Source organism: Vombatus ursinus, unplaced genomic scaffold (genome assembly GCF_900497805.2).
Source record: "Vombatus ursinus unplaced genomic scaffold, bare-nosed wombat genome assembly UNPS02014768.1, whole genome shotgun sequence".
Classification (NCBI taxonomy): domain Eukaryota; kingdom Metazoa; phylum Chordata; class Mammalia; order Diprotodontia; family Vombatidae; genus Vombatus; species Vombatus ursinus.
In genome coordinates, this window is record NW_020954546.1 from 22857937 (window position 1) to 22881239 (window position 23303).

A 23303-nucleotide genomic window follows, 5' to 3' on the forward strand; every position below is an offset into this window, starting at 1 on the left:
TCTTATGTCTCGGCCCGCCTATCTAATCCGGATGCATGGCGCCTATTGGCTATGCCCATCCTCCATCTTCTTCGACCGATGCGGATTGGATGTTAGTGCCTTTTCCACCGCGGTCGCTCCTTGCGCATTTCCGGGCGTTGGGAACGTGAGGCGGACTTGTGATTGCCGCCATTGCGTTTTCGTAGAAACGGCAAAGTGACTGCCCGGTGCTGTGGGGTAAGCAAGGGGGAGTAAAGGGCTGATGGCACGTGAGGGGGTCCGGGAGGCTGGCCAGGGCAGGGGCGCGCGGGAGCGGGATGGTTTGCACGAAGAGGTGAAGGAGAAATAGAGGCGGTGGGGGGCGGGGATGCTGGGAGAAGTGGCGGCAGTGTCCAGGGAGGGGGCGCGCACGCGCAGTAAGGAAGACGGGAGCGCGCGGGGCAGTGCGTAAGGGGGGGGATGCGCAGTGGGCATGCGCGATGCAGCGGGGGCCGGGGGCTGAGTGAGGTGAGAAGGGGGCTTCTGGGTGAAAGGGGTGTGTAGAATGGGGAGCATGTGGAGTGGCAGGGAGCGTATGGAGTCGAGGTCCTCTCGGTGAAGGGGGCAGGGCTCGGAGTGAGCGTGGGGCGCAGGGTCATGGTGAGGGGGGGGCGGGGGGGGGAAGCTCGAGGGGTAAGGTCGTAGGTAAACTTCTTGAGGGCAGGCCGGTCTCCCTTTTGTATCCGAATCTCCAGTGCCTGGCGCTACAGGCTGAGTAACCGGCAGCATCGATTAAGCCCTTCCTGTGGGCCTGGCACTGAGGATAGATACAGAGACAAAGTAAAGCCGCCCCTGCCCTTAAGGAGCTTCCAGTCTATCTAGGACAGCGAGTGCACATAGAAGTGTGTGCAAAGCAGACACAAGGCCCTGGTGGGGGGAGGCATTGGCATGGGGGGGTGTAAAAGGTATGGAGAGGAGTCTAGGGCATCGATGAGGAAGGGGGAGGACAGCCAGCACCCAATGCAAGTGTTTGTAGAGTCGAGGTGGGAGGGGGATTGAGCCAGGAGGCTGGCACGACAGAGGCACCAAATGTGGGCGTACACAGCCAAGTAGGCAGAATCAGGAGCTTGAATGGGGGGTCTTGGTATGTTAGGAGCGGCCCTAAGGTTGGGGGAGGCGAGGAAGGCACAGGAGTGAGAGGAGGTTGAGGTGAGGTTACAGGATGAGTTGGGAGAAGACCAGGAGGTTACATTTATCTTAATGTAGGTATAGAGACCTAGGGGGTGGGTTGGGGAAAGGGCCTAGAGAGTTTCCAGATTGCCCTTTCCCTCCTTTTTGTTCTTTTGTAGACTTTACTGAGTTCCATTACTATTCCCCAGGTTCTTCGGACATGGCCGGGGTGTTTCCCTACAGAGGGCCGGGTACCCCTGTGCCCGGCCCTCTGGCACCGCTGCCCGACTACATGTCAGAAGAGAAGCTTCAGGAAAAAGGTGAGGGGTCTGGGAACTTCAGGCTGGGAAGTGGGGTGCCACTTGCATCACTACCATGTATAGGTCCCATGGGTGAGCTTCCTCTGTAGACCCATCCAGAAAGCTTTTAGGGGAAGTCACCTTGGGACTGGGGATACTCACACGGGGTAGACAGTGACCCAAGCTGGTTTTTCTCTCCAGCCCGGAAATGGCAACAGTTACAGGCAAAGCGCTATGCAGAGAAGCGGAAATTTGGATTTGTAGATGCACAGAAGGAAGATATGCCCCCGGAGCATGTCAGGAAGATCATCCGTGACCATGGGGATATGACCAACCGGAAATTCCGTCATGACAAACGAGTCTACCTGGGGTGAGGAGATCAGGGATTAGAGGGATGCCGAGAAAGTGGAGAGGTTGTTATTTCCAGGGAGTCCCACACAGCTGCCAGTTTGGCCTTGGTTAGACCATTGTCCTCATAAAACTGTGATTGTATCCCCAGGCTGTTTGGTATTTTTGTTTCTGGACACAATTGTTATCCTCCTCTCTGACTGTAGATTGGAGCCTTGGACAACCCTTCTGGATAACACCTCTATGAGTACTGCCATTCTTAACGCCCATTTGAGGGAGGGAGCTCCAGGATTGTGTGACCAGATCCCAAAATTTATATTCCTCAGTAGCATTATTGCATGGATTTTTCTTACCACTTCTGGCCCAGAGGTCTGCTCTGTTCTGGCATACTTCAATGAATATGAATTCTCTTAAGGCATCCAGAACATAGAAACAGTAAAGCTGGAAGTTGCCTGGAGTTTCCTGGTCCCTTTTACCTCCTCCCTATCTGAACTGTACACTAGAGGCTAGGTGAGTGGAGGGACCAGAATTTTAACACATCACTCCCTTCACTTGGAAACAGAAAAACTGACCACGGTCACCTGGCCTGGAACTGAGCCTGAGAGTTTTGGAGTTGCCAGGGCAGTTGATTTCTGGAAGAATATGAGTCAGGTGGAACAATGTAGTATGTGGGATAGGGAACAAAGCATCATGGGAGTACTGATTTTCTGTCACCCTCTCATTACCCACTGCTGCAGTGCCCTGAAGTACATGCCTCATGCTGTCCTCAAGCTCTTGGAAAACATGCCCATGCCCTGGGAGCAGATTCGGGACGTACCTGTTCTGTACCACATCACTGGGGCGATTTCCTTTGTCAATGAGATTCCTTGGGTCATTGAGCCTGTCTACATCTCTCAGTGGGGGTAAGAAGGACTGGGGAATGCTTGGGTTCTAGAGGTTGTCTCTTTGTTCTCTGTGGGGTTCTGATCTGTGACGTGGCTCACCCCAGGTCCATGTGGATCATGATGCGTCGAGAGAAGAGGGACAGGCGGCACTTCAAGCGCATGCGCTTTCCCCCATTTGACGATGAGGAGCCCCCCCTTGACTATGCTGACAACATCCTAGATGTGGAGCCTCTGGAGGCCATTCAGCTGGAACTGGACCCTGAGGAGGATGCCCCTGTGCTGGACTGGTTTTATGACCACCAGCCCCTAAGGGACAGCAGGAAGTGAGTGAGCACAGCTTCCAATCAGTGGGCCAGGCTCAGCCAGCTGGAGTCCTTGGTCCTCTTTGGGTCTGCTGAAGGGCGATTGAAGTCCTGGCTTTAGGAGTGATTGCTATGGCCTGGGGAGATGGTATTGGTTTCTCACCTTTGCCCCCTCGTTTACAGGTACGTGAATGGCTCTACTTATCAGCGCTGGCAATTCACACTGCCCATGATGTCTACCCTCTACCGCCTGGCCAATCAGCTCCTAACTGACCTTGTGGATGACAACTACTTCTATCTGTTTGACCTGAAGGCCTTTTTCACCTCAAAGGCCCTCAACATGGCCATCCCAGGGGGCCCGAAATTCGAACCCCTGGTCCGAGACATCAATCTTCAGTAAGTGCGCTAAGAAAGAAGGGCTCACAGGGTCCCTGGTTTGGGTCAGATCTGTTCTTGACGCCAGGCTCTGGCAGGTCTGGGGCACTAAACACCCCCACTAGGGTAGCTGAATTTACTGGTGCTTGCTTTCTGCCCCCTCCTTCCCCCCAGGGATGAAGACTGGAATGAATTTAATGACATCAATAAGATCATCATCAGGCAGCCCATCAGAACCGAATATAAGATTGCTTTTCCGTACTTGTACAACAACCTTCCACACCATGTCCACCTCACCTGGTAAAGAGACTGGAACCTGGACCAGGAGCGCAAAGGCTGGGAAATGGGCCGGGTCGAGGTGGTGGCGGGTGCACACGAGAGGAGGGATTTGACCTGTTGATCGTGAGGCTCTGACTAATCCTTCATTTCAGGTACCACACTCCCAATGTTGTGTTCATCAAAACAGAGGACCCTGATCTCCCCGCCTTCTACTTTGATCCTTTGATCAACCCCATCTCGCACAGACATTCTGTCAAGGTGAGGCAGAGGGGGTGACCTCAGGGTCTCATCTGTGAATGACTGCCTTAAAGAGAAACGTGGCTTCTTTCTAGCTGAGGATTGACTTTTAGAACCGATGGCTCAGTGGTGACTCTTCTTTTCACCCTCTTCATGAAGACAGATTGGAATCGCAGTAATTGGCTGAAATCACTGTTTTGCTCTCATCCTTGATTTCTGTATGGGGGCTCTGCCTCCGCTTTTGGATAGTAGTTGCTTTCCCCGTGTTAGATTTTCTCTTTTTCTCTTCTTTTTCCATTTTGTTCTCAGTCTGGATGGAGTTTTTTACTGTGTTGTGTTTTGCTAACCCGGCTAGGAAGGGTATTGTTTTGGGTGGCTGTGATCGCTTCCTGTGGGGTTCAGGCTCAGTTGGCCTAGATCCATTTCGCGTGGGAGATGTGGGGCCTGCTAGGCTGGATCTCCCAGCCGCCTGGCTCCTCGGGGATAGGGATCACTGATGGGCCTGGCTTCTGGGAGTCCAGAGATTGTACCCAGCGCAGCACGGACTGAGCCCCTTGGCGTTCTCCCTCTTAGAGTCAAGAACCCTTGCCAGACGACGATGAGGAGTTTGAGCTGCCTGAGTTTGTGGAACCTTTCCTCAAGGACACACCCCTTTACACAGACAACACGGCCAATGGCATTGCCCTTCTGTGGGCACCACGGCCTTTCAACCTTCGCTCTGGCCGCACCCGCCGTGCCCTGGACATACCCTTGGTTAAAAATTGGTAAAGTCTCCTCTGGAATGTAGAGGATGGGGCTTTTGAGGTAGGTGGCATGGTGTGATAAGGGGCGTCTGCCATGTCCTGCCCTGTCTGTCCCCCCAGGTATCGGGAGCATTGTCCTGCTGGGCAGCCCGTGAAGGTGAGGGTCTCCTACCAGAAGCTGCTCAAATACTACGTGCTGAATGCCCTCAAGCACCGGCCCCCCAAAGCCCAGAAGAAGAGGTAAGGAGCGTCAGCAGTCCCTTTCCCCTTCTGCCACCACCCCTTCCTCAGCACCCCTGGAACAAAGGGGAAATTTGCCTGTCTTCTGTCTTTCAGGTATCTCTTCCGATCCTTTAAGGCCACCAAGTTCTTCCAGTCCACCAAGCTGGACTGGGTGGAGGTGGGGCTGCAGGTCTGCCGCCAGGGCTACAACATGCTCAATCTTCTCATCCACCGTAAGAACCTCAACTACCTGCACCTCGACTACAACTTCAACCTAAAGCCTGTGAAGACGCTCACCACCAAGGTGCCCGGGCTGGCTGCACGGAGGGAGGGCTGCTGGAGATGCAGGCTCCAGCGCTCCCAAGTGGAGAGCCTCTGGGGCTTGGGTGTTGTCTGCTTCCTGACGCCGGTATCTCCCTCAGGAACGGAAGAAATCCCGTTTCGGAAATGCCTTCCACTTGTGTCGGGAGGTGCTGCGGCTGACCAAGCTCGTGGTGGACAGCCATGTTCAGTACCGCCTGGGCAACGTGGATGCCTTCCAGGTGAGGCCCGGGGGCTGACCTGTAGTTGGGAGGGGGGCTGTCCCAAGTCCAGAGCCTTATGGGGGTGATGCTCTTCCAGCTAGCAGATGGGCTGCAGTACATATTTGCCCATGTGGGACAACTGACGGGAATGTACCGCTACAAATACAAGCTGATGAGGCAGATCCGGATGTGCAAGGACCTGAAGCACCTTATCTACTATCGCTTCAACACAGTAAGGGGGCCTTTCTTGCTCTTGGCTTTTCCATGGGCCCTGCTTGGCGAAGCTCTGGGTGAAACCCTGCAGTGAGCTCCTGGGTCTGCTCTGCCTTCATCCTGGGGGCCCTTCCCCATCAGGGGCAACAGACGGACCCAAACAGATGGCTGACCTGGGGGCTTTACTTGGCATTCTAGGGTCCTGTGGGGAAGGGCCCAGGCTGCGGTTTCTGGGCTGCTGGTTGGCGAGTCTGGTTGTTTTTCATGCGTGGCATCACCCCTCTTTTGGAACGGTGGCTGGGCAACCTCCTGGCCCGGCAGTTTGAAGGTGAGTAACTTCTCTTTAGCACCCAGCTTCTGCTCCCTTATCCCTCAGCATAGGTGTTGAGGTGGTCTTCATATTGATGCTCGTCTACCCTCTATCTTCTTTGGGGTGAATTTGATCCCCTTCTTTGGATTGTGGTGTTGCAAATGTAGAGAACACTCCTAGGGTTCCTCCCAGTCAGATGGTCAGCCTCAGGGGACTGAGGCTTCTCTCTGAAGAGGAGTGGGCTAAATGGTAGTAGAGTTAATTAGGAGCTGGATGAATTAGGGACTATAAGAGTGGTCATAAATGGGTTTGTGTCAGCTCTCGAGAAGGTTTCTAGGGATGCCCCTGAGCATCCTTTATTGGTTGGTCTTGTGTGGGTCCATGTTTTTATGAGTAACTTAGATAAAGTTGTAGACCTGTCAGGTTGGCAGACGCCCAGCAGCCTGGAAGGACAGCTGATGGACAGGACAAAGTTAAGTTCCACGAAGATTTAAGAGGCTAGAAAAGTAACCCATCATCAGCTTCCAGGTGTTGGGGCAGGTGGTCTGGCTAGAGAAGGACCTGGCAAAAGATGTGGGCATTTTAGTGGATCACAGGTTGAGCCAGAGATAGGGAGGGGGTCAGGGGACTGTCAGGGTCTCTGAGGGGTGGAGTGTGTTGAGAACAAGGGAGGTCATCAGCCTGCTCCTCTGTGTCCTGGTCAGACTCCATTTGGAGCACCAATGTCTGATTCTGAGTGGCAAGTTTTACGAATGATGTTGACGAGCTAGGAGAGGCTGTGAGATGGTCTTTGGCCAATTAAGGATCTGTATTTTCTCCTACAGAACAGGAGGCTCAGGGCCAGGTTAGCTGCCTTCACCTCTGTGAAAGAGGGGTCAGATTTATTCAGCTTGACCAGAGAGGGCAGAACCAGGAGCAGTGGGTAGAGGCGCAGGTTTAGAGTTGCTGTTTTTAGAAAATAACAAAAACCTCCTAACGAATGTAGCCATGGAAAATGGAATGTGGCACCCCAGGAACTTGGGGCGCCCCTCCACCCTCGATATCTCCAGGCAGAGTTGAGGTGGCAATCTGTTGGAGCTCTTGTAGGGTGATTCTTGTTGGGGGTGGGGGGAATGGGACTTTGGGATCCCTTTCACAGAATGGGTTGGATCTGCTTTGATGGGATTGCTCCCCTGTAAGACAAGAAGTTACTCTTGGATAATCATCCAAAATATGAAATGAAATCTTGCATCAAACTCAGAACATTTAATAAAGTAGAAACAGACATGAATAGACATAGAAAAATACATTTGTTCTGTGCTCCTTTTCACATTGATCTGAAGTTAAGATTGGAATTTCCTTAGAGGGTCAGCCTGGCTTTTGCCAGGGTCTGCACTGGCCCCTGGTAAATAATTGCTGATTTGATGGTGCCATGAGGAGTGGAGGCTTGTTCCATTTCTCATCTCAGGAATGGTGAGGTTGCAGACCCCACAGATGCAGATTGCTCACACTGTATCTTCACTCTCCCTCTTGGGCCCCATGTAACCTCCAGGCCGCCACTCCAAGGGGGTGGCAAAGACCGTGACCAAGCAGCGAGTGGAGTCGCACTTTGACTTGGAGCTCCGGGCAGCCGTCATGCACGACATCTTGGACATGATGCCCGAGGGTATCAAACAGAACAAGGCCCGGACGATCCTGCAGCACCTGAGTGAAGCCTGGCGCTGTTGGAAGGCCAACATTCCCTGGAAGGTGTGTGTGGGGGGGCGGCTGTTTGTGCCCTCATCGACCATCTTCCTCCTCCTGTCGTTCTGTTCCTGCCCCAACTTCTCACTGTGCCATTTACCTGTTTAGGTTCCTGGGTTGCCCACACCCATTGAGAACATGATCCTGCGCTATGTGAAGGCTAAGGCTGATTGGTGGACCAACACTGCCCATTACAACCGAGAGCGGATCCGCCGCGGGGCCACTGTGGACAAGACCGTTTGTAAGAAGAACTTGGGTCGGCTCACCCGGCTGTATCTGAAGGCCGAACAGGAACGGCAACATAATTACCTAAAGGTGAGGATCAGTGGGGGTGGAGCAGGATGTGGAGAGGGGCTCCGGGCATGTGGCCCGAGGTCGTGCCGCTTTCCAGCACAGACTAGCGTGTGGAATTGGATTTCTCTCTGCCCAGGATGGTCCCTACATCACAGCAGAAGAGGCGGTGGCTGTCTATACCACCACGGTGCATTGGCTAGAGAGCCGCAGGTTCTCCCCCATCCCTTTCCCCCCACTGTCCTACAAGCATGACACCAAGCTACTCATCCTGGCCCTGGAACGGCTCAAGGAAGCCTATAGGTGAGGGTTTGGGGGAGACTGGGGGGGGGGTCTCCCTGGGGCCTGGGTGAAGGCGCCTCTTTCTTGGTCCTTGACCCTTGTGCATCTGCTCTCACTGCCTGGCCTCTCCTCTTTCATCAGTGTGAAGTCCCGTTTGAACCAGTCGCAGAGGGAGGAGCTGGGCCTGATCGAGCAAGCCTATGACAACCCCCACGAGGCTCTGTCTCGCATCAAACGTCACTTACTCACTCAGAGAGCCTTCAAGGAGGTGAGTGGGCGGTGGCTTCTCTTCATTCGCAGGGAGGGATGATGGGAGGAGGGAAGTGCAGTGACCCCAGCTGGTTTGTACTTGGGTGTGAGTTGGACACCTTGCCCCACAGGTAGGCATTGAGTTCATGGACCTGTACAGTCATCTGGTACCTGTGTACGATGTAGAACCTCTCGAGAAGATCACAGATGCCTACTTGGACCAGTACCTGTGGTACGAAGCTGACAAACGCAGGCTCTTTCCTCCCTGGATCAAACCTGCTGACACAGAGCCCCCTCCTCTGCTTGTGTATAAGTGGTGCCAAGGTGAGGCCCTCCTTGGGCTGTCCCAGGGAAGAAAGGGCACCTTTGAGTCCATTCCCAACCAGTCACCTGGGGTGGGCATGGGGAGATGCTGCTGCTGATACTGCATGGAGAGCCTATGTAACCAGCAGCCTAAGCGGGTTGGTGACCCCTGTACCTGCACTGTGCTGGGCAGCTGCATGCAATAGAGCCGTATCCTCCTCCTGCCAGGCATCAATAACCTGCAGGACGTGTGGGAGACGAGTGAGGGAGAGTGCAACGTCATGCTGGAGTCGCGCTTCGAGAAGATGTATGAGAAGATTGACCTGACGCTCCTGAACAGGCTCCTGCGTCTCATCGTGGACCACAACATCGCCGACTACATGACCGCCAAGAACAACGTGGTCATCAACTACAAGGCAGGCCTCGAGGGGGCTGGGGGCCGGGGGGGGTGGGGGCGGGGGCAGCGTCGTGACACCCCATTCTTCCTAGGACATGAACCATACGAATTCCTACGGAATCATTCGAGGACTCCAGTTCGCTTCCTTCATTGTGCAGTACTACGGGCTGGTGATGGACCTGCTCGTATTGGGCCTGCACAGGGCCAGCGAGATGGCCGGGCCTCCTCAAATGCCCAACGACTTTCTTAGCTTCCAAGATATCGCCACAGAAGCTGCCCACCCCATCCGCCTCTTCTGTAGATATATCGACCGCATCCACATTTTCTTCAGGTGTGTGGTCCCTTCCCTGTGGCCTGGTGGCGTGGTAGCTCCTTGCCTGGGATGATGGGGAGCTTGGGCTTGGGGGCCGAGCAGGGGCCGTGCCTGGGCTGAGTCATTGGGTTCTGGCTGGCACAGGTTCACTGCGGATGAGGCCCGGGACTTGATCCAGCGCTACCTGACGGAGCACCCTGACCCCAACAATGAGAACATCGTGGGCTACAACAATAAGAAGTGCTGGCCCCGCGATGCTCGGATGCGCCTCATGAAGCACGACGTCAACTTGTGAGTTTGGGAGGCCCGGGTGGGCAGCGGGGGGGGACCGGGCTGCTCCCTCGCTGGGAAGGAGAGGCTTTGGTTCTTGGAGCCTTGTCTCCCAGAGAAGGTTCCCCCCCCGGAACCTGACCAGGCCCTGTGTCCTTCTGTGGGCAGGGGCCGGGCAGTGTTCTGGGACATCAAAAACCGACTGCCGCGGTCAGTGACTACAGTGCAGTGGGAGAACAGCTTTGTGTCGGTGTACAGTAAGGACAATCCCAACCTGCTCTTCAACATGTGTGGCTTCGAGTGCCGCATTCTGCCCAAGTGCCGCACCAGCTATGAGGAATTCACCCATAAGGATGGCGTCTGGAACCTGCAGAACGAGGTGCTGACCAGTGCTGGGGGTGGGGGAGGAGGGTGGCTGGGTCACCCTGAGTGCGGCCCATGGGGCGCGTGGTGGTAGGGGAAGCTGTCAGCAAGGCAGGGACAGAGGCTTGTGCCCTCTGCCCTTGGGGTTCAGGAACAGGGCTTTCAGCAGGGGGGATACGGGAGAGGTAGAGGCAGCCTGATGGGTCACACCTTGTGACCGCTGTCACCACCTCCCTGGCTCAGGTCACTAAGGAGAGGACCGCTCAGTGCTTCCTGCGTGTGGATGACGAGTCGATGCAGCGCTTCCACAACCGCGTGCGGCAGATCCTCATGGCCTCTGGTTCTACCACTTTCACCAAGGTACCGTGGGCCTCGCCTGCTGCTCCGTCCCCTCACTACTTGTAGTCCTTTTTCTCTCCTTATATTTAACATCTCTACCTTTTTTCATCTTTTCCTTGCCTTTTGCCCTTCCGTTCTTGTAGATCGTGAATAAGTGGAACACGGCTCTCATTGGGCTCATGACGTACTTCCGCGAGGCTGTGGTCAACACCCAGGAGCTGTTGGACTTGTTGGTGAAGTGTGAGAACAAGATCCAGACCCGCATCAAGATCGGGCTGAACTCCAAGATGCCGAGTCGTTTCCCCCCGGTCGTGTTCTACACCCCTAAAGAGCTTGGCGGGCTGGGCATGCTGTCCATGGGCCACGTGCTCATCCCCCAGTCTGACCTCAGGTGGTCAAAGCAGACAGACGTGGGCATCACCCACTTCCGCTCCGGGATGAGTCATGAAGAAGACCAGCTGATTCCTAACTTGTACCGCTACATCCAGCCTTGGGAGAGCGAGTTCATTGACTCTCAGCGGGTCTGGGCTGAGTATGCGCTCAAGAGACAGGAGGCCATCGCTCAGAACAGGTAGGGGCACCGCCAGGGAGGGAGAAGCTCCAAGGTCTGACTGTGCACGTGCAGGTGCTGCTTACGTTAGGGACCGCTCCCTGAAGCCAGGGACGAGTGAGTGCATTTAGGGTGGCCCTGAGCGCCACAGAGGGACCGTGGCATTCGTTCTCCTCCTTCACCTATCCCTTTTCCTTCCCGGGCAGGCGACTGACGCTGGAGGACTTGGAGGATTCATGGGACCGAGGCATTCCCCGGATCAATACCCTGTTCCAGAAGGACCGGCACACTCTGGCTTATGACAAGGGCTGGCGTGTCCGCACAGACTTCAAGCAGTACCAGGTGCTGGAGGAGACGAGGGCGGGCAGACTTGTCTGGGAGAAGCTGCTGCCTTGTGGTTCTGGCTTTGGGCGTAGAGATTTGGGGCTTCTGCTGGTCTCATTTAGTCACGTGCTTGGATCTTACCAACTCACATTCTTTTCCTTACTTCCTCTGCCCCCTTCAGGTCCTAAAACAAAATCCATTCTGGTGGACACACCAGCGGCATGATGGAAAGCTCTGGAACCTGAACAATTACCGCACAGACATGATCCAGGCCCTGGGCGGTGTGGAGGGCATCCTGGAGCACACCCTCTTCAAGGGCACTTACTTCCCCACCTGGGAGGGTCTCTTCTGGTGAGAATACTCTTTCATCACCTCCCAGGCTTCCCTTTCCTCCCTGCACAACTGCCTCTCCCACATTCCTAATGACAGCCCTCGTGTCCTTCTTTTCTCTTTACCCTGCACAGCCCAGTATAGTAGCCCTCAGCTAGGCATCCCCACGAGGTCAGAACACCTGGGGCCTGGGCGGGAGGGAGAGGTGGCAGCCGCTTGGTAAACAGGCTGCTTGGGCCCTCGTAGGGAGAAGGCCAGTGGCTTTGAAGAGTCAATGAAATGGAAGAAGCTGACCAATGCCCAGCGGTCCGGGTTAAACCAGATCCCCAACCGTCGCTTCACACTGTGGTGGTCACCGACCATTAACCGAGCCAATGTGAGTATTCCCTGGGTAGGGCAGGGGAGGCTGGGAAGCAATTGGAAGGGACATCACCCCTGTTACCTGGCTCAGCTCCCTTCATGGTCTCACGTCTCCTCCTCTCCTTCAGGTGTACGTGGGCTTCCAGGTACAACTGGACCTTACTGGCATCTTCATGCATGGCAAGATCCCCACGCTGAAGATCTCTCTCATCCAGATTTTCCGTGCCCATTTATGGCAGAAGATCCATGAGAGTATTGTCATGGATTTGTGTCAGGTGGGGCTTTGGGGAGAAGGCGAGAGGAGGCAGCACCTCTGTGTCGGGGGGAGGAATCCCTGTAAGCCCAGGGCTAGGGAGCCATCTTCTGGGGGCTGTCCGTTAATGGCGGGGGGACGATGACTTTTTCCTTCTTGCTCTGCAGGCCGCCTATCGTCAACATGTCCCTAAACTCTCTTTCTCTCTTCAGGTATTTGACCAAGAGTTAGATGCACTGGAAATTGAGACAGTGCAGAAGGAGACAATTCACCCCAGAAAGTCCTATAAGATGAACTCCTCCTGTGCTGACATTTTGCTGTTTGCCTCCTACAAATGGAACGTCTCCCGGCCCTCGCTGCTGGCGGACTCTAAGTAAGTGCCTGACTGGCTCAGCCCAGAGACCTCCTTTGTTTTCTCCTTCCTACCGTACCTTTAGGCAGGGTTCCATGCTAGGTCACCTTCTGCCCCTGCTCTGAACTCTGAGCCAGAGCCTTTCCTGGGATTGAATGTGCCCTTTTTTCCTACTCTTTGTCTGCCAGGGATGCTGATGCCCTGGAGCTCTTCATGAAAGGAAAGGGTGTCGTGGGGATCCTAAGTGGTGATCTGGCAGCTCTGTCCTGTTGTGAGGAAGATCTGTCGGGTCCGTTGCTCACTAGGGCCTGGGCCCTTGACTTCTTTGTCTTTGTAGGGATGTGATGGACAGTACCACCACTCAGAAGTATTGGATTGACATCCAGCTGCGTTGGGGTGACTATGACTCCCATGACATTGAGCGTTATGCTCGGGCCAAGTTCCTTGACTACACCACCGACAACATGAGTATCTATCCCTCCCCCACTGGCGTGCTGATTGCCATTGACTTAGCGTACAATCTGCACAGGTGAGGAGGAGTTAAGGCACCACCCTTCGCCAGCACCTAATCCACATCATTTCTGTCATTTTGCTTTGTGACCTGTCTTGTGTCTTCTCTCCTGGCCCCAGATCACTAATCCCTTTTTTTTTCCTACCCACCATGTTGCTCACTGTCAAACCTACAGCCTGCCTTGGTTGGCCCAATCCTCCTTTTCATCTGGTCTAAACTCTTGTTTCTTTCTCCCATCTTCACAGCGCCTATGGAAACTGGTTTCCAGGTAGCAAGCCTCTGATCCAGCAAGCTATGGCCAAGATCATGAAGGCGAACCCTGCCTTGTATGTGCTTCGAGAACGGATCCGCAAGGGCTTGCAGCTGTACTCGTCAGAGCCCACTGAGCCCTACCTCTCCTCGCAGAACTACGGTGAACTCTTCTCTAATCAGATCATCTGGTTTGTGGATGACACCAATGTCTATAGAGTCACCATTCACAAGGTAGGCATGGGCACCGGTGCTTAGACACTCAGCCCTGTCCAGGAGGGGACCCAGAGCTTTTCTGTGTCTCCATCATTAAGGTGGGCTGTGTCTCTCACTCATGTTAATGGGGGTGTCTGCTTCTCTGCCTTAGACCTTCGAAGGGAACCTCACCACCAAGCCCATCAATGGGGCCATCTTCATCTTCAATCCAAGAACAGGGCAGCTCTTCCTGAAGATTATCCACACGTCTGTGTGGGCTGGACAGAAGCGTCTGGGTCAGGTATGCCCGAGATTGAAGACCTTGGATGTCCCTCCCTCTGTTCTATTTGGGCTGGCATCCCGTTAGGGTACCAGGTGGAGGACTAGTGGCCTGAGCCTGGGAGGGGATATGTAGGCCCCTTTCTTCTGCCACAGGACCTGAGCAGTCTCCTAAAATGATCCTTTTGGTCACAAAGCCACTGAATGTGCCATGAATGCTAAGAAGCCTTGGGCAACACACCCCGCCTCTCTGTCCTCATTCCCTCTACTATGGCTCATGGGACGGGGGCCTCTTCCGCGTTCTCCCAGGCACCTTATTGCCTTCTTCCTGTACCCTGCCCATTCCACCCCCCTTCAGTGTGCACTCCCCTCTGTCTTCTTCCTAGTTGGCCAAGTGGAAGACTGCTGAGGAAGTGGCTGCCTTGATCCGTTCTCTGCCTGTCGAGGAACAGCCCAAGCAGATCATCGTGACCAGAAAAGGCATGTTGGACCCATTGGAGGTAAGAAGCAGTGGAGGGAGCAGAGTTGGGTCCCAGGGCCTTGGGGCTGTGCCATTGAGCTTGACTTTGTTGCAGGTGCACTTGCTGGACTTCCCCAACATTGTGATCAAAGGCTCCGAGCTGCAGCTGCCCTTCCAGGCCTGTCTTAAAGTAGAGAAGTTTGGGGACCTTATCCTCAAGGCCACTGAGCCCCAGATGGTTCTCTTCAACCTCTATGATGACTGGCTCAGGACCATCTCATCCTACACGGTGCGAAGCTGTGACAGGGGGTCCTGGCCCGGGGACGGGTCGCGTCCTCAGCTCTGGCCTCAGAGAACCTGAATTTGAGATCCAGGACCGCTTGACTTGGGGCTCTGATCAAGGCCTGGGGACTCCCAAGTCAGTGGTGGAAATTGCTTATTCTCAGGAAGGAATCATGGGGGAAGGAAGGTAGAAAGCGGGGAAAGCCTTTTCCTGTGGGCTCTTGTGGCTGACATTCTTTTCTCACGCCCAGGCCTTTTCCCGTCTCATTCTGATCCTCCGTGCCCTCCACGTGAACAATGACCGGGCCAAGGTGATCTTGAAGCCGGACAAGACCACCATCACAGAGCCACACCACATCTGGCCCACGCTGACCGATGAGGAGTGGATCAAGGTCGAGGTGCAGCTCAAAGACCTGATACTGGCTGACTACGGCAAGAAGAACAAGTGAGCTGGGGGGGGAAGGGGGAGCCCACCGAGGGCTGGGCCGGGCTTGGGGAAGAGAGAGAATCTGAGCCACGGGCTGTGCTCAGGCACTGATGGATCAGCAAGGCTCCAGCATGACGTGGGTAGGGCACCAGAAAGCTGAGACAGAGCTCAGTGTCAGGCCCGAGGGGATGTGGAGCATGGGACAGGGCCTCCTCTTCAGCTCCACGGGTGAGAATCCAGCTCCGAAGCCTAGTGAGAATTGTCTGAAAAATGAGGGCTGTCCCCTTGGGTCAGGCAAGCCTGGGTCTCGGAGAGATCGGGAGTGCCCTGCAGATGGCCACATGCATCACTCTACTCTGCCGCTCCCCTGGGGAAGGGTTGGGGGAAGGTCGGGGACTGTCCGGGGGCCAGATCCAAGCAGAGCAATGCTCAGAGTCCCCATGGGTGTGGTGTGAACACCTCTGTCCACACAGCGTCAACGTGGCCTCACTAACACAGTCAGAGATCCGAGACATCATCCTGGGCATGGAAATCTCAGCTCCGTCACAGCAGCGGCAGCAGATTGCTGAGATTGAAAAACAGACCAAGGAACAGTCTCAACTGACAGCGACACAGACCCGAACCGTCAATAAGCATGGCGATGAGATCATCACTTCCACCACCAGCAACTATGAGACCCAGACCTTCTCCTCGAAGACTGAGTGGAGGGTCAGGTACTGTCCCAGGAAATGGGAAGAAGATGGAGTGGGGCTTGAGGAGAAACTGAGGGCGGTGAGGTGGGAGGGAGAGAGCGGTTCTGTGTGTAACGCTGACCATCCGCGTTCCATCTCAGGGCCATCTCTGCTGCCAACCTGCACCTGCGAACCAACCACATCTACGTGTCATCAGATGACATCAAAGAAACAGGCTACACTTACATCCTTCCCAAGAATGTGCTCAAGAAATTCATTTGCATTTCTGATCTTCGGGCCCAGGTGAGTAGGTGGGCAAGGGCCCAGACCCCACGATGGGCCTTGGGGGACAGGAAGGGGAGCACACACTGCTGACAGGCCAGAACCCTCCGTGTTTTGTTTGTTTTTTGAGGCAATCAGGGTTAAGTGACATGCTCAGGTTCACACAGCTAGTAAGTGTCAAGTGTCTGAGGTCGTATTTGAACTCGGTCCTCCTGACTCCACTGCCCCTGGAACCCTTCACTGTTGAATCTGTTATTTCCAGATTGCAGGCTACCTCTATGGAGTGAGCCCTCCGGATAACCCTCAAGTGAAGGAGATCCGATGCATTGTGATGGTACCTCAGTGGGGCACCCACCAGACGGTGCACCTGCCAGGCCAGCTTCCCCAGCACGAGTATCTCAAAGTGAGTATGGGGGTGCTAGCGTGGCCTTGGGGCTTAATCTGAATTTCTGGCTCCCAGGAGGCGCTGCTGCCCTGATGCGTTCTCTTTCACTCCTCACAGGAGATGGAGCCCCTTGGCTGGATCCACACTCAGCCCAATGAGTCCCCCCAGCTCTCGCCCCAGGACGTCACCACCCACGCCAAGGTCATGGCGGACAACCCCTCGTGGGATGGGGAGAAGACGATCATCATCACCTGCAGGTGAGGAGGCCAGCCAGAGCAGAGGGGCTGGGGGAGGGGCTTGGGGGCCCCTTCTGAGCGTCCCGGCTTCTCCCCAGCTTCACCCCGGGCTCCTGTACGCTGACTGCCTACAAGCTGACTCCCAGCGGCTACGAGTGGGGTCGGCAGAACACCGACAAGGGCAACAATCCCAAGGGCTACTTGCCTTCCCATTACGAGCGGGTGCAGATGCTGCTGTCTGATCGCTTCCTTGGCTTCTTCATGGTGCCTGCTCAGGCGTCCTGGAACTACAACTTCATGGGTGAGTGGGACAGAGGGGAGGGGGCTTGAGAGGTGAGGCCGGTCGGGGAGGAGCATGCTTTGTGGCTGCCCTGACTTCCTCCATCCCCCACCAGGCTGGCTGGGTGGGAACCCCGCCTTCCCAGTGCCTCCTTACAGTCTCAGCACACATTTTCCCCCCAAAAGATCCTCATGAACAAACTAGTTTTTAGAAAAAGTAAGCCGGATATGGAAATGCATTTTGCATGACTGCACATGTATAACCTATAGCAAACTGCTTGCTTTCTTAATGAGGGGTAATGGGGAGGGAACTCAAAATCTTAAAACACAAATGTTAAAAAATGTTTACATGTAATTGGGAAAAAATATATATTGAAAAAGAAAGGGAAGGGCAGCTAGGTGGCTCAGTGGAGAGCACTGGCCCCAGTGTTCAAATCCGGTCTCAGACTCATAACACTCACTAGCTGTGTGACTCTGGGGAAATCACTTAAACCCAGCTGCCTCGAGGAAAAAAAAGGGGGGGTACAGCTAGGTGGTGAAGTGGATAGAACTTCTGCCTTGGATTCAGGAGTACCTGAGTTCAAATCTGGCCTCAGACACATAACACTTACTAGCTTTGTGACCATGGGCAAGTCACTTAACCTCTATTGCCTCACCAAAAAAATCGAGTCTAAGAGGATATTTAGTTTTAAAGGGGTGGGGGTGGGGCTCCTTTGAGTGTTGACCACCTTTTCCTATTGACCACCGTTCCCTGGGCTTTCTCGGTCACAAACTCTGAGTGGATTGGGTGGGAAGGGTTTTGGGTTTGAAGGGGCCATCCTCAGGCTGACCTCGGCCCCTTCTCTGATGGTCTGGGCCCTGGAGAAGGCCCTGGAGGCAGCCAGGACGTCCCCAGGTCCCCACCATTCTGGGTCTGTGTACAGGCCTGCCTCGTGGTTGCCCCTGGCACAGGCTGTGTTAATGGGAGGCTGAACTGGGGCCCTAGCCTGGAAGCTTGCCCAACCCTTGACATTGTGCACCCCTCCCCTCCAGGCGTTCGACATGACCCCAACATGAAATATGAGCTACAGCTGGCCAACCCCAAAGAGTTCTACCACGAAGTGCACCGGCCCTCCCACTTCCTCAACTTTGCTCTGCTGCAGGAGGGTGAGGTCTACTCGGCGGACCGGGAGGATCTCTACGCCTAGATGGCGCCGCCCCTCCCCTCTCCTCCCCTCCCCTCCCTCTCAGCCACTGTTGACATTCAGCAGCCTGGCTCCACCCCTGTATTTTGTGCTTGTGTTTTTATGTCTTGTGGAACTTCAAGGCCTGTAGTCTGGAGATGAGCATGACAATAAATTTTGTACAAATTCCTCACGTCTCAGCCTTTTCTTGGGGGGCGGGATGTCGCAAAGCAGCTTTGGTGGGGTCTCCTTTATCCTGCTTTCAGGTTCCTCACCACCCCAGGCTCAACCTTGACTGCGTGAGAAGGGCTAGGTAGTGAGAAGACCTCAGGACCTGCCCTGGGGGGCGAGGGGGGGGGTGAGAAGACATCTGAAGAGAGGCACCTGCCCCACTTTACACTTGGGGAAGCTGAGGACCAGGCACTTGGCCCTCCCCTCCCGCTGGCCCGGGTCCTCCAGTCTGGGCCAGGGCTGGGTGGAGCCTGGTTGGAACAGGCTGCTAAAGGCCTAGGAACTGGACGGGACAGTTGGCTGACCACCCACTCATCTGTCCCGGAGGCGGGGCCAGGGCTCCGCCTCTGGGCCCCGGGAGTTCCCAGTTTCCAGGGGCCCCGGGCTGATCGCGCCTCCTGCCCTAGGCCTTGGCCGGCCCAGTGCCTCATGGAGCCGGCGGGGGCAGCCCGGCCCAGCCCGGAGTTCGTGTATCAGCTGGCCGGGGCCCTGGGCACCGAGCTGCAGGGACTCGCCAGCCGCTTCGGGTCCGAAGCGGTGGCCCGGCTGGTGCCCCATGTGGTGCGGGCGCTGGAGCTGCTGGAGGGGGCGGCGGGTGCGACGGCGCCCCTCGAGCCCGAGGAGGAGGGGAAGGGTGCGGGGGGCCAGGCACCGAGGAGCCCCCAGCGAGAGCTGCGGAAGGAGAACGAGCAGCTCCGCGGCCAGCTGCGGGACGGCACGCGGGACGGCACGCGGGACGGCACGCGGGGTGGGTGGCCTCCGGGACGCAAAGCAGGCGGGAGGGGGAGCGCAGCGCAGCCCCGGAGAGCCCTGAGCCCGAGCTCCTTCTCCCCCAGAGGAGCGGCTCCTGCTGCGGCAGCTGAAGCAAGTGACCGACGGGCAGCGGGACCAGCTCCGCGCGCAGAGCCGGGAGCTGCAGCTGAGGACGCAGGAGGCGGAGGCGGTGAGATCTGGCCTTGGGGGAAAGCTGGGGGAGGGGGCAGGGCGCAGGGCGGGGCTGGAGGGCGGGGGGCGCGGCCGAGGCGCTGGGGACGGGAACCGGGGCTGGCCGGAGCCGGGCCTACCGCAGCCTTGCTCCTCCCACCCACACCCTCCTCGCAGTTGCAGGAGCAGCTGCAGAGACTCCTGCGGGTGAACGGGGAGCTCCGCTGCAAGCTGGCCGCCGTGCAGGTCCAGCTGCGGGCAGCGCTTCAGAGGGCAGCCGACGCGGAGGGGGCCTCAGCTCAGGCCGGGGCACGGGAGGCGCCCGAGGTGTGCACATGAGTGTGTGTTCCCCGGAAGCGGGCAGCTCTGGCTATCCAACTTGAGGGTGGGCGACGGCCAGGTCTCTAAGCCCAATTCACAGTGCCCCACTTATCCATCCACCAGCTGGCATGGGTCAGCTCCGTACGTCTATTTCTTCATTCTCCCCGGAGAGCCTAGGACGGTGCTGCCAAAAGCTTATCACTTTGTTTGGGGACCTCTCCCCTGGGTACTCCCCATCTCTGGTTCCGAGTTCCCACACAACCCCCCACCATGATCACCACCCCTAGGGTGGCACGAGATGAGGCAGTTGTTAAGGACGCGCCTCTTTCCCGACTCCGGCGGCCCTCCCATTTCCCCTTTGTCACCCGAGCAGGCTGTTTCCCGTCTGTCCGACGCTGAGCCTCAAGGTCAAGGGAAGCCATCAGGCTTCAGCAGAGAGGAGGTCAGCCAGATTCTGCAGGAGCGCAACGAGCTGAAAGCCAACGTGTTCTTGCTGCAGGAAGAGCTGAATTATTACCATCGGTGGGTGGCGGGCAGAAGAGGCCGCCGGGATGCACTCCCCGGCTCTTCTCCCCCATCCAGCCACTACCAAGAGCCTTGAGCCCAGGAAGTAGTGAATTGCTATGACCCCCCACCCCCTCCCCCCCGCTGTCTTCTCCTGGGTCCAAGTGGCCCTCAGATGGTTAGCCCAGTTTCTCCTGTGCCTCCCCTGCCTGCTACAACCTTGCAATCCTCTTCCCAAGCCAGGTCACTCAGTTACTGAGGCACATTGTAATTAAAGTGACCCACCAAAAAACCTCAGTAGGGGGCAGTCATAGCCTTTCTTTGACTCTCACCGAGCACCCTAGTCGGCACAGAGACCAATATATCCCGAGACTCCCAGGGGCTGCTTCTCCCTGAATGCGTCAGGGCTTTATAGCCCCTTCCCCAAGGGCGAGCTCATTAGAGTTTTTAGACTTGCAGACTCGACCCCTCCTGAGGGCCCTGCTCCCTTCGGTTCCTAGGGAGCTGCTCACTGACCAGCGGGTCCCTGGGCTCCTGCTTAATGCTATGAAATTGACTGTGAAGAGACAGCGGAGAAAGATCAAGGCCAAGATGCTGGGGACCACTGATGAGCCAGGGAGCAGGTGAGGGCAGTCCTCACCGAGCCTGCCTCGCCTCTCCTGCCTCCGTGTACCTCTTGACCTTCCTTTGCCATGCCTGCTCTCTGCTTAAGGTGCTAACACAGTTCTAAGGCTGCCTTGCTGTCACCCTCTAGGGAAGGAAGTGTGGGCTGGGACTTTGCTTGAGGCCTTCCTGAACAGTGGGTCCTAGGGCTGGGAGTAGAGCCGCTGCCACCGTCACACCCCCACCCCCACCCCCCAGTCCCTCAAGAGCTCAGCCTGGATTCTCAGTGCCTTCCCAGACTGAAGGCCAAGAAGGGCCCCCATCACCAGCTGTGCTGTGCTGTTTTCTTTATGGAGTCCCTGTTTTGTTTTTTAAGAGGAGATCCCCAAGTGGGCTAATTACTTACATTTTAATACTGCTTCCAAGTTGTCAGAGAGTTCTCCTTGCAACCCGTGGAACAGGTGGTGCAAGTAATAACATTAACCCCAATTTACAGATAAGAAAACTGAAAGTCAGAGAGTTTAGGATGGTGTCTTAACAATAATAATGATAATAGCTTACATTTAGGCAGTTTGTGAATTAAGGTTCACAAAGCATTTTCCAGATGCTATCTTGTTTGATGCTCACAAGTCTGTGGGGGTAAGGTATGATTATATACCCCATTTTACAGATAAGGAAACTGAGGCTGAGATTTTAATGATGATGATAGCCATAGATAGCTTTTCTGTAGTGCCTTTAGGTTTGCCAAGACCGTCACAATTTTCTCATCTCATCCTCACAAGAACCTGTCTCACCAGAGATAGGTGCTATTATCTCCATTTTACAGATGAGGAAATTGAGGCTGAGATGAATAATTAAGGTTTGCAAAGCACTTTACACAAGTTATCTCATTTGGCCCTCACAACAACCCTGGAAGGTAGGTGCTGTTATTATCTCCATTTTACAGATGAGGAAACTGAGGCTAAGATAGGTTAAAATTCTTGCGCAGGGTCACAGAGCTAGTCAGTGTTTAAGGCAAGATCTGAATTCTGGTCTTCCTGATTGAAAGTCTGCCAATCTATACTCTCCAGATGCTGAGTACCAGTTGGAGGACTTTAACCCAGTTCCTACTCACTGACTCAATTTCAGTGGTCTTTCCACTGGACTCAGGCTGGGGGCTGGTCCAGGCTCCTTGCTTTTGTATCAAATGTCCCCTAATTGGGATTCCCCCTAACCTCTCCTCGGTTTCTCAGCATCCCCAACCCAGTAGGGAAAGAGGATGGCAGTTAGAGAATATGGATCTTCCTTCCCATCAAACACCTTAATTGATAAATAGTTCATACTCGGACACTACCACATGGTTTGGTTTTCAAAGCATTTTACTCATAACCACTGATGAGGTATGAAGTAGAGTTCGGTTAGACCCATTTTACAGATGGGTCTAACCCTCACAAAACTTATGCCAGGCTTGAGTGTGTGTGTATAGCCCATATTACAGGGATAGTCACTGCGCCTTCATAAATAGGCAGGTCAAAGAACTCTACAGAGCTACACCCACAGGAGGTGGGGAGGGAGCTGAACTAGGTAGGTGGGTGCTAGCCTTCATCCAGCCTCTCTCTTCTGCCTTAGTGACAATGATGATGATGATGATGATGAAGATGATGACAATGAAGCCTCATGGCTACCACCCCCTGGTGTGGATGGGGCAAGCCCACCTGTGCCCCCTGAATCCAGAATCAGGAGTTTGTATGTTGAGGTTGGGGGGAACAAGGGTGCTTACCTGGGTAAGGAAAAAGAGGGAGACTAAATTAGGGTTTTTTTCCCCACCCTGGGTCTTTTCACTCCAACTTTACACTACTTTTTCCCAAAATTTCCCATGATTTCTCTCTTCTCTCATGTGCCCCAACTCTTCTCACCCACTTGCCTTGCCTACCCCAGCACTCAGTCATATTCCTACTCCATCAAAAGTCTCTTTGGTGAGACCTTGGGCAAGTCACTTTCCCTCCCTTTGGCCTCAGTTTCCTCCCCTGTAAAATGAGGGGGTTGGTCCAGATGTCTTCTGAGATGCCTTCAAGCTGGAGAGCTAAGACTCCTGTGACCCTCCTCATGACGCAGACTCTTGGCTTTCCCCTAGCTTCAGCCTTTGGTATCGGGGAAGCTCAGAGCCCTCTGCAGAAGTCCCACAAACTGGAGACCCCACCTGCTCCCAGGGGAGCTGAGGGGGGGAAGAAAAGGAGCAGCTACCTCCTCCTGAGCCCTCTGGAGGACCCCCATGACCACCCAGTTTGACCAAGCCCTGGCTGGGTACTTTCAATAAACATCATAGAGTGTTGTATCCCTAGCCCCTTGAATGCCTGGTATGTAGCAGGTGCCTAATAAATGCTTGTTGACTGACTGACTGATCTATCGATTGATTCACATCTCTGTAGCCTCAACCCTTAAACAGGGACCTGCTTTAATGTGTCTTCCCCCCCTCCTTGGTCTATTTCCTTGAGGGGGACGGGCAGGAAGGGAGTTGGAACTTGGACTGGGGGGGGATGGCTCACTACTGACCTGAAAGCAGCTTTGTCCTTCAGTTTTCCCTGGAATGGAACTAGAGTGTAAGGCTCAGAGCTTGTAGTTTTCTGGCCTGGAGAATCCATGCCAAGTATCTTACTCCTTTCTCCCCAGGGTCCAGTCCCCTTCTGCTCTGAGCCCTCCACATCTTGGCCTTGCCCTACCACTTGTGTTGGGAGATCAGGGTATCCCTGTTACCGTCTC

At 55.1% G+C, this 23303-nt stretch overlaps 2 protein-coding genes across 5 annotated transcripts; both read left to right on the forward strand.

The window, feature by feature from the left end:
* The first annotated feature begins 130 nt into the window (after positions 1 to 130).
* Positions 131 to 18171, forward strand: PRPF8 (pre-mRNA processing factor 8). The gene is made up of 42 exons (XM_027861595.1): positions 131 to 216; positions 1338 to 1448; positions 1629 to 1797; positions 2513 to 2677; positions 2764 to 2982; positions 3145 to 3357; positions 3511 to 3636; positions 3768 to 3873; positions 4426 to 4616; positions 4716 to 4835; positions 4932 to 5121; positions 5240 to 5359; positions 5439 to 5573; positions 5753 to 5882; positions 7396 to 7592; positions 7695 to 7901; positions 8017 to 8180; positions 8301 to 8427; positions 8540 to 8732; positions 8940 to 9127; positions 9201 to 9439; positions 9566 to 9712; positions 9860 to 10070; positions 10298 to 10414; positions 10537 to 10964; positions 11150 to 11285; positions 11449 to 11618; positions 11844 to 11973; positions 12086 to 12232; positions 12423 to 12583; positions 12900 to 13091; positions 13319 to 13556; positions 13690 to 13818; positions 14183 to 14296; positions 14372 to 14545; positions 14790 to 14983; positions 15439 to 15678; positions 15798 to 15939; positions 16181 to 16321; positions 16421 to 16560; positions 16638 to 16840; positions 17851 to 18171. Exons 2-42 carry the CDS (start codon positions 1349 to 1351, stop codon positions 18003 to 18005), a joined length of 7008 nt encoding a protein of 2335 aa, XP_027717396.1. The 5' UTR covers positions 131 to 216; positions 1338 to 1348; the 3' UTR covers positions 18006 to 18171.
* A 428-nt stretch (positions 18172 to 18599) lies between these two features.
* Positions 18600 to 22938, forward strand: RILP (Rab interacting lysosomal protein). Of its 4 annotated transcripts, XM_027862084.1 has the most exons (7): positions 18610 to 18960; positions 19049 to 19155; positions 19314 to 19463; positions 19831 to 19979; positions 20462 to 20584; positions 22173 to 22289; positions 22678 to 22938. In XM_027862084.1, exons 1-7 carry the CDS (start codon positions 18642 to 18644, stop codon positions 22760 to 22762), a joined length of 1050 nt encoding a protein of 349 aa, XP_027717885.1. In that variant the 5' UTR covers positions 18610 to 18641; the 3' UTR covers positions 22763 to 22938. The 4 variants fall into 4 exon arrangements, 2 of the variants coding, with proteins under 2 accessions (XP_027717885.1, XP_027717886.1); XR_003569062.1 differs by lacking the exon at positions 22678 to 22938 and having other exon boundaries at positions 18600 to 18960; positions 20462 to 20673; positions 22173 to 22258; XR_003569063.1 differs by lacking the exons at positions 22173 to 22289; positions 22678 to 22938 and adding an exon at positions 21391 to 21414 and having other exon boundaries at positions 18600 to 18960; positions 20462 to 20673.
* Positions 22939 to 23303: the final 365 nt, after the last annotated feature.

Bases quoted from the DNA above. Each gene is read 5' to 3' on its own strand.
- RILP (XM_027862084.1), top strand. From the start codon at position 18,642: ATGGAGCCGGCGGGGGCAGCCCGGCCCAGCCCGGAGTTCGTGTATCAG. The intron at 19,156-19,313 runs GTGAGATCTGGC...CCCTCCTCGCAG, and splicing joins GGACGCAGGAGGCGGAGGCG to TTGCAGGAGCAGCTGCAGAG. The intron at 19,464-19,830 runs GTGTGCACATGA...TCACCCGAGCAG, and splicing joins GGGCACGGGAGGCGCCCGAG to GCTGTTTCCCGTCTGTCCGA.
- PRPF8 (XM_027861595.1), top strand. From the start codon at position 1,349: ATGGCCGGGGTGTTTCCCTACAGAGGGCCGGGTACCCCTGTGCCCGGC. The intron at 2,983-3,144 runs GTGAGTGAGCAC...CCTCGTTTACAG, and splicing joins CCCCTAAGGGACAGCAGGAA to GTACGTGAATGGCTCTACTT. The intron at 7,902-8,016 runs GTGAGGATCAGT...CTCTCTGCCCAG, and splicing joins GGCAACATAATTACCTAAAG to GATGGTCCCTACATCACAGC.